Source organism: Sphaeramia orbicularis, chromosome 22 (genome assembly GCF_902148855.1).
Source record: "Sphaeramia orbicularis chromosome 22, fSphaOr1.1, whole genome shotgun sequence".
Lineage (NCBI taxonomy): Eukaryota > Metazoa > Chordata > Actinopteri > Kurtiformes > Apogonidae > Sphaeramia > Sphaeramia orbicularis.
The window spans coordinates 723,147-732,310 of NC_043978.1; the positions used below are offsets into that span (position 1 = coordinate 723,147).

General features: G+C 42.4%; 1 protein-coding gene across 1 annotated transcript in view; it reads left to right on the forward strand.

Annotated features, from left to right (window-relative positions):
• LOC115413837 (single-stranded DNA-binding protein 3-like) overlaps positions 1 to 7,810 on the forward strand; it is an 82,038-nt gene extending 74,228 nt beyond the window's left edge. The window contains exon 17 of the mRNA XM_030126951.1: positions 6,572 to 7,810. Coding sequence (XP_029982811.1) covers positions 6,572 to 6,748 — 177 coding nt within the window. The 3' untranslated portion in view covers positions 6,749 to 7,810. The remainder of the gene's footprint in view (positions 1 to 6,571) is intronic.
• The last annotated feature ends 1,354 nt before the right edge of the window (positions 7,811 to 9,164 follow it).

Consider the following 9,164-nt stretch of genomic DNA (forward strand, 5'->3'; position numbering starts at 1 on the left):
AAGTCTGTGGACCTGTTGAATCCAGGTGTTTCTGTTCTAACAGGGGTCTGGGATCCAAAGCAATAAGGACTAATGTCAGAATAGAGTTTTATATTATGGGATAAATATCCTATTGATGATTAATGTTGATGTTTGTGTGTCCGATCCTCCTGAACAGGACATCTGACAGCTGGAGACATGATGTGTCCACATATTTATGTCCATAGAGTTGATAAACATCAATATTTCACTGTAGTTTAATGGTAGATTTTTCTTCCTCAGTCAGATGTGATGACAGTAGAAGGAAATTATTATTTACAGTCAGAGCAGGGCAAATATTACAGACATTTAGAGGAAGAACAGTGAAAATCAGAGTCAGATGATTTAAAAAAAAAAACCAAAAAAAAAACAGCATTGATATAAATTCAGTCCAAACCATCTGTGAGTCATTTTATAAACAAAGATAATAAACCAAACTAACGAATGCAATTATATCTGTCCCATAATATAAAACTCTATTCTGACATTAGTCCTTACTGTTTTGGATCCCAGAGCCCTGTTAGAACAGAAACACCTGGATTCAACAGGTCCACAGACTGGGGTCCATTTATGGATGAGGTGGACAGTTCTGATAACAGGCAAAAACAGAACAGTAACAACAACAATAAACAGGAACAACAGCAATAGAAGAATATCAGTGAATTTGAAGAACAGAACAGTCCAGTATCACAATAACCAGGAGCAAACAGCAAAACATCTGTGGTAAATCAGACCAGTATGAAAACTGGATCTGTAAAAACCAGCTGCTGTCCACTCATGACCACATTCACATCATTTACTCAGAACACTGTGGTTACGGTCAGGCCAAAGCTTATCCCACAAAAAAAACAAAACAGCCTATTGATTATCAGTGATAAATATGGAGTCATTTTCTATATGGAACCCTGACACCTCCTGAACACTCCACAACTACAGACACATTAGTTTGTGTTTTGGTAGGATTAGTGGATCAGTGGTGGATGTTTGGGTCTTTAAGGGTTAAAGGGTCATTTCTGATGGATGTTATGAGTTTGTCCTTTTTTTTTTTTTTTTTTTTAAATCAACAGAATGTTTCACAAATTCAGAGGTAGAACATTCAAAACTACTATAATGATAGAATGTTCTACAGTAAAATACACAGTAGTAAAATTAAGTCAAAGAGTAAAACATTGAAATATTAAGTTTTTTAGCTGAAAATGTTGACAGAATAAACCCAGTAATTGAAGAAATTATTCCAGTATAATATCAAAATATAACGACAGCGTATTAGGGCCACATAAGAAAATAAAAGCACTTGTTACTACAACAATAAAGTCGTAAAATATCAAGATAAAACACATAATTTTATGAGAATAAATTCATAATTTAAAAACAGGTGGAAAAATATCATAATTAACAGAATAAAGTCGTACCCACTGCTCACACAATGTAGAACTTGGACCATGTTGTGAGGTTCTACTTTCATTTGGGTTTACACAAGGTGCTGCTTCACTTGTTGCATTTGCTAAAACCGGAAAATGTCATCAACAAGGTTTAAGGCAGTGTTTTTCAGCCTTGGGGTCGGGACCCCACGTGGGGTCGCCTGAAATTTGTAGTGATTTGATTAAAAAAAAAAAAAAAGTTAATAAAAAAATATATGTTGAGTTGAGAGAGATAATCCCAATCCATAACAGACATGACAAACTCTGAAGATGAAACTGCAGCACTGTGGTTCTGTTTATCTGTCAAATGTTCATTGTGGTCAGTTTCAGATGCTGCAGCTCTTTCATAATTCATAGTTTCAGTTCTTGTTTGTTCAGTATTAATTGTCCTCCTTGTAAATCACAGCTGGACTGACTGGACAGATCCTGACCAAGGAAAATCACATTCTCCCTTTGTGCAGTAATCTACACTTGGATTTACTGCCTCCGTCCACAATAATATACATTGTATAGACTAAATGTCCTCTAAAATTAACGTTTATTTGCAACATATTATAGCAAACTATTACATGATCAAAAACAAATTAATTTTAGCAAAAACAATGTTTTGTTTTGAATGTCTGGGGTCACCAGACATTTGTGATGTTAAAACGGGGTCAGGAGTAAAAAAAAAAAGGTTGGGAACCACTGGTTTAAGGATTACAGTTTATGAATTCTGAGTTTTTATCACATTATTGCGAATTTATTTTCCAAATATTACCACTTTAATCTCATAAAAGTACGAAATCGTACAAAATAAACGTGTCAAAAACAGCAATAATCTGTGTTCATCAGTGAATCTGTGGGTTTTTGTGAAACACATTTAATTTCTTAGTTTTTAACAGGAAACTGTTTCCATAAACTGTGTCGTCTTTTAGGAAGTACTTATTAGTGCCGAGTTCCTGCTGGTTTCCAGTACTGAGGCTCACTGGTTACAGTGGTAGATTACACCATCAGTCAGCAGAATTCTACAGATCAGTTCTGTTGGCTTGTGGATCCTTTCAAATGCATGTGGAACCAAAACAAACAGCATTTGAGCTTCATTATTCTGGACACAGGATTAAGACTGTGAAACACATGCACTGTGAAGAAGCCGTGAGTCGACTGGTTTAGGTTTTGCTTGCATTGCAGCCACTTACTAATCACAAAGAAACTCACTGTGTAGAATCTGTCTGATGTGATAACACTGGTCTGCAATGATTTACACATGATCTGCCTCAGACATGAAATAAGTTAAATGTTCCCTATTTTAATCAGATTAATTGTTAAACTAATGACCAAAGTGCTGGTTTGCTGCTGTTTTCCAGGTATATGATGGTGTGTTCTAACACGTATATGTTGGTTTGTGTCTATTTATTCAATAGATGTGTAAATGTTCCACTGATAGAACCTGTCCAGTCCACGTATTGTCACGTGCATGGTATGGTAGATCTGACACTAATATTCCTTTGGACTTAAACCCATTCTATCATTAATTCTACAATTTCACATTTTGACCCCAGACTGTTTTATTTGATTGAAATCTTTATTTCGAACATATAGACAGTGAAATCAAAACAAAACCAACCAACAAAATATCAGTAATGACATAAAAGGTTGATAAGTAAACAAAGGAAAAAAAGAAAGTGAATAAAATAAAAATAAATTAAACATGCTTGAAAACGAGTAGGAAGAAGTTAAAACTTATATACTCCTACCCCCAATCTGTATCCCTTATGATCTCTATATAGAAATTATTATTTTATATGATTATCATTCTCATAGAATATTTTTTATGTATCTGTGAAACTACAACCAACCAGCATTTAGGACTGGATTAGTCTGGATCACAGACTCACACCTGGAACCATGTGACCTGTAGACCAGTGGAACCATGTGACCTGTAGACCAGTGGAACCATGTGACCTGTAGACCAGTGTTATGACACATGTACCTGCTTTGGTTCATGTTCATCCCATTGTTTTAATATCCAACAGGAAATGATGATATATGCTATGATCATGTGTTGGTTGTAAATAGGTGTGGGGGTTTGGGGGGGGGGGGGGGCTGGAGACCCTGTCAGCCCTCAACACTGATTCAGCTGTTTTGGGTTCAAACCTTTCACCTTCAGAGTCACTAGTCTCTGTTCCATTGACCCTCAAATTGTGTCAATGTAACTTGCGCGTAAAAATGTGTTTAATGGAAAAACAACACTTTCACCCAAACTCTAGTTTTTCTGTGAATAGTTGTTGTTGTTGTTGTTGTTCGAGGTGTTTTTCGTAGTTAAATTGGTATATGACACAGAACTGTAATGGAAAGGCCTTTGAGTCCAACTAGAGTCACATGTCCAAAACAAACAGAAGAACTGATGGATGCTAGAACAAAAGAAGAAGAGTTTTTCTCAAACGTGTGTGTGTGTGTGTGGACACACCAGGAAACCACATCAGTTTAGAATTTAGTAGGAGATAGAGGGAGAACCAGCATTCTAGATTCAAACCAACATAGATTTACATTCTGTTTATGGAAGGACTGACACTGACATCTACCAGAAGAAAGAAACTCAGCAGCACAGCAGGGATTGAATGGAAAACCAACATTACACACTTCTGTTTGGAACACATTTATATAAATATAGGGACAGTTTAGCCAAAGTTTTAGCCAGGTTTAGCCAAAGCTTATCCCAAAAAAAAAAAAAAAAACAGCCTATTGATTATCAGTGATAAATATGGAGTCATTTTCTATATGGAACCCTGAGGCCTCCTGAACACTCCACAACAACAGAGACATTAGTTTGTATTTTGGTAGGATTAGTGGATGTTTGTGTCTTTAAAGGTGCTAGAGACTTTTGTCACCAATTTTTTATCAAATCAGTCAAACCTCAGTCATATCCTCAGTCTCATTCGTCTGTCATTACTCACCTGAAACTCTTCCTCATGGTGAACAGTTTCTTAGTTCCATCCACCAGAAACAAACCATGTGTTTACAAACAGAGCCGGGAGGGAACTCAGGCATCTGAGGAATTTTGTCATGACATGCATTGTGGGAAGCGGAGGTTCACGCAGCAGCCTGGCAGCGGCAGTGCAACTGCTGAAACGCGGAAACTGCAAGAGCTCCATCGTGTTTGTTGCAGCTGCCGCTGCCAGGCAGAGCTCTGCTTGCTCCGCTTCCCTCCTGCATTTCAGCGGTTGCGCTGCCGCTGCTGCTGTCAGGCAGCTGAGCGTTGCGACAAAATTCCTCAGATGCCCGAGTTCCCTCCCAGCTCGGTTTGTAAACACATGGTTTGTTTGTGGTGGATGGAACTAAGAAACTGTTCACCATGAGGAAGAGATTCAGGTGAGTAATGACAGACAGACAAACGGACGAATGATACTGAGGATGGACAGATCTGAGGAAGAACTGGTGACAAAAGTCTCCCGCAGCTTTAAGGGTTAAAGGATCATTTCTGATGGATGTTATGAGTTTGTCCTTTTTTTTTAATCAGCAGAACATTTCACAAATTCAGAGGTAGAACATTCAGAATTACTATAATGGTAGAATTTTCTACAGTAAAATACACAGAAGTAAAATTAAGTCAAAGACAAAGTTTAGCACAGATGTCCAGTGGAAAAGGGACTAATGAGACAAACCCTGAAACAGAAAACAACAACAACAACAACAACAACAACAACAACAACAACAACAACAACAACAACAACAACAACAACAACAACAACAACAACAACAACAACAACAACAACAACAACAACAACAACAACAACAACAACAACACAGTAACCAGGAGAAAACAGACAGTCTGTGGTTTGGACCCAAACCAGCTGAATGGTGTTTGAATAATGTCCATGTCTCCGTCCTGTCCATGTGTTCATATGTCCATGCGTCCGTCCTGTCCATGCGTCCGTCCTGTCCATGCGTCCGTCCTGTCCATGCGTCCGTCCTGTCCATGCGTCCGTCCTGTCCATGTGTTCATATGTCCATGCGTCCGTCCTGTCCATGTGTCCGTCCTGTCCATGTGTCCGTCCTGTCCATATGTCCATGCGTCTGTGTCCATGTGTCCGTCCTGTCCATGTGTTCATATGTCCATGCGTCCGTCCTGTCCATGTGTCCGTCCTGTCCATGTGTCCGTCCTGTCCATGCGTCCGTCCTGTCCATGCGTCCGTCCTGTCCATGCGTCCGTCCTGTCCATGTGTCCATATGTCCATGCGTCCGTCCTGTCCATGTGTTCATATGTCCATGCGTCCGTCCTGTCCATGTGTCCGTCCTGTCCATGTGTCCGTCCTGTCCATGTGTCTGTCCTGTCCATGTGTCCGTCCTGTCCATATGTCCATGCGTCTGTGTCCATGTGTCCGTCCTGTCCATGTGTCCGTCCTGTCCATGTGTCTGTCCTGTCCTTGTGTCCATATGTCCATGCGTCTGTGTCCATGTGTCCGTCCTGTCCATGTGTCCGTCCTGTCCATGTGTCCGTCCTGTCCATGTGTCCATATGTCCATGCGTCCATGTGTCCGTCCTGTCCACTTGTCCATATGTCCATGCGTCTATATGTCCGTCCTGTCCATGTGTCCGTCCTGTCCACTTGTCCATATGTCCATGCGTCTATGTGTCTATATGTCCGTCCTGTCCACGTGTCCATATGTCCATGCGTCTATGTGTCCATGTGTCCGTCCTGTCCCCATGTCCACTGCATAGGAACCCCTGGTACCAGACTGAGGTTCAGTCCACGGCAGTGGGAGTACTGGTTGTGTTTCCTGTGGGCGGGGTTAGAGCACCCTCTCCGGTGGGCGGGGTTAGAGTGCCCTCTGGGGGTTAAAGGTTGTCAGTTACATATCCACTCATATGTGCCCTCCCCCTCCCCCCCCTCCCTCTCTCTCTTTCCAGTATTCACCCAACATGACGATGAGTGTGTGATTTTTATTTTATTTTTTTCCTGTTTTTGTATTTTTATTTTTTCTTCCCATCGGTTTTTGTACCTTGCACCTGTATTTTTTTTCTTCAACCCCTCCTTCGCCTTGGATTGGACCACCACCTCCTCCTCTTCTTTTTCTTCACCCACCCCCACCCCAACTCCGCCCTCATCTGGGACCTCTTTTTGCCCCCCCCCCTCTGTATGGGCCGTGTAGCAGCCTCCTGGGACCCCCCTTCAGCATCATGCCGGGACTCTAATTAAGGCGGGCCCCCCTGGAGCGTACAAGATGGCCGCCAGTGTGAACAGGAAGCAGGCAGGGAGCAACAGGAAGAGCCTCCTGTCGGACTCGGGCCCCAGCCTCCCCGGCTTCCTGTCGGGGTCTAGACAGTGAGCAGGTGGGGGGGAGGGGGCAAAGGGATGGATGGAGGGAAAAGAGGGTAACAGAGGAGACTGCACCCCCCAGCCCTCCCTCAGGACCCGTTTATCTGTTGGAGCGTCTTCGTCGCTGCCTGAACACTTCTCAACCACCACTCCGGACTTTTTCTTGAATTTCTACTTTTTTCTTTTTTTTTTTTTTTTTGCGTCGCTGTTCCAGGTCGGACTAAGTGGCGACTCCAATGAACAGACCCCCAAACCCCGCCCCCCACCCCGCCCCGCGTCATTCTCTCTGTGTGTACAATTTACCAGAGGTGTTGTGATCATCATTTTTTTTCATTTTTCGTGTATGTATTGTATCATTGCTATTTTTATTATTGTTATTAATGCTATTGTTCGGATCATTTTAAGGTTCGGTTCTAATGTTTGTTTGGGTTTCTAAGGGCACATTATTATGAAGATGCCATACAGTATGTGCACACAAATCACACCTGCTTCTGTGGATGTCTGTTCAAATGGGGATTTATGTGTGCATACTGCCCCCTGCTGGCCCAGTCACATAAACGTTTGAATCCACACGGTACTGATGGGTACGACACCACACACACACACACACACACACACCTCAGGATCATGTCATTATGAGAACACTTCAACTATTGGAACACAAGGAAAACCCATCAGAATAAGGATCAAACCCAGAAAAATGAGCTACAATCCAACAGAGAAGTAGAATCACTTATGAACAGTTTTATGTAAAAATGAGAATTTTGAGTTCCATGTTGTGACACTATGAGTGATTATAGGCTTCAGTTTCTCTTCATTACAAGATTCTGGTGTCATAAATGTAAGATCTGATCATTACAGTTAGTTTTTTTCTCTCCATGATGAAACCAGACCGGTGTGATTATCAAGTGAAGCTCCAGATGTCATGTGACATCAGTGGGTGGAGACTTGACCAGGGATGGGAATTGCAAACCGGTTCTTTTTGAGAACTGGATTCTAGTAGTTTGATTCCTTGGAATCGTTTTCCTGCCTGCTTACCGATTCTGTTTATCGATTCCACCTTTGTTGCGCATGCACAATGACGTCACACATACACTGCATTGTTTTGGTCAGAACGTAGACAACATGGGGATGAGGCAGAAACGGTCTGAACAGACCACACCAGGTCCAGACAGACCACACCAGGTCCAAACAGACCACACCAGGTCCAAACAGGCCACACCAGGTCCAAACAGACCACACCAGGTCCAGACAGACCACACCAGGTCCAAACAGACCACACCAGGTCCAGACAGACCACACCAGGTCCAAACAGACCACACCAGGTCCAAACAGGCCACACCAGGTCCAAACAGACCACACCAGGTCCAGACAGACCACACCAGGTCCAAACAGACCACACCAGGTCCAAACAGACCACACCAGGTCCAAACAGGCCACACCAGGTCCAAACAGACCACACCAGGTCCAGACAGACCACACCAGGTCCAAACAGACCACACCAGGTCCGAACAGACCACACCAGGTCCAGCTGAACACTGTCAAAGCTTCCATTTCTTCTAAAGGTGGAATCCCTCCAATCTGCTCAAACATTTGTCCACTTGTGATTCACTTGATTCGATACTTAGAAGTGCTTGTGAATATAGTACCAGAGTGAACACCAGGCCGTCATCCAGGCCCGGTTCCGGTTCCGGTGCAGGTAACACCGGAACCGGCATTTGTTACCGGTGCAGGTAACAAATGTCGTACCCCCTCAAATACAAGTTTCTGAAGGTAGAGGAAAGGAAATGAGGTGCACAACAACAGAAGATGGGCAGAGTGGAACTGGCTCCACGTAGTGGAAATGTGACAATTATGTTCTATTTTCTGTGCAGATGGAAATATAAAAGACAGTTAATGCAAACACACCCGTTTGTATTTTTTTTTCCCTCACCCAATGAGAATCGATAAGAGAATCGATAAGGAATCGGATCGATAAGCAAAATCGATAATGGAATCAGAATTGTTAAATTCTGATCGATTCCCATCCCTAGACTTGACCTTTAGGGTTCCACCAATAGAGGTCTGATGTTCTTCTTTTCTGAATGCAGTGTGCTTCAATAGATCAGCCCTGTTTGTATATTTTATTTTGATCACTTCTACAGATATTGTTCATGTGAATCGTCTCCAACGTCCAGACGACAGAACCAGCTCCTGTGTTTTCGTAGCTTCCATGCAGTCCAATGCACAGCTCTATTTATTACTTTGGTTTGTTTATTATCACTTTACTTTTGTATTAAGTGTTATCCCTGGTTTTTTGTTAACTACAGAACTAATGCGTTGTGTAAATAAGACCCCACCCGCTCCGTTGTGTCCCAGTCCACCCTGACACCCCACCCCCCTCCACCCCCGAGGTGCTGGTCAGTCCAACTGTGGCCCGTTGTGTC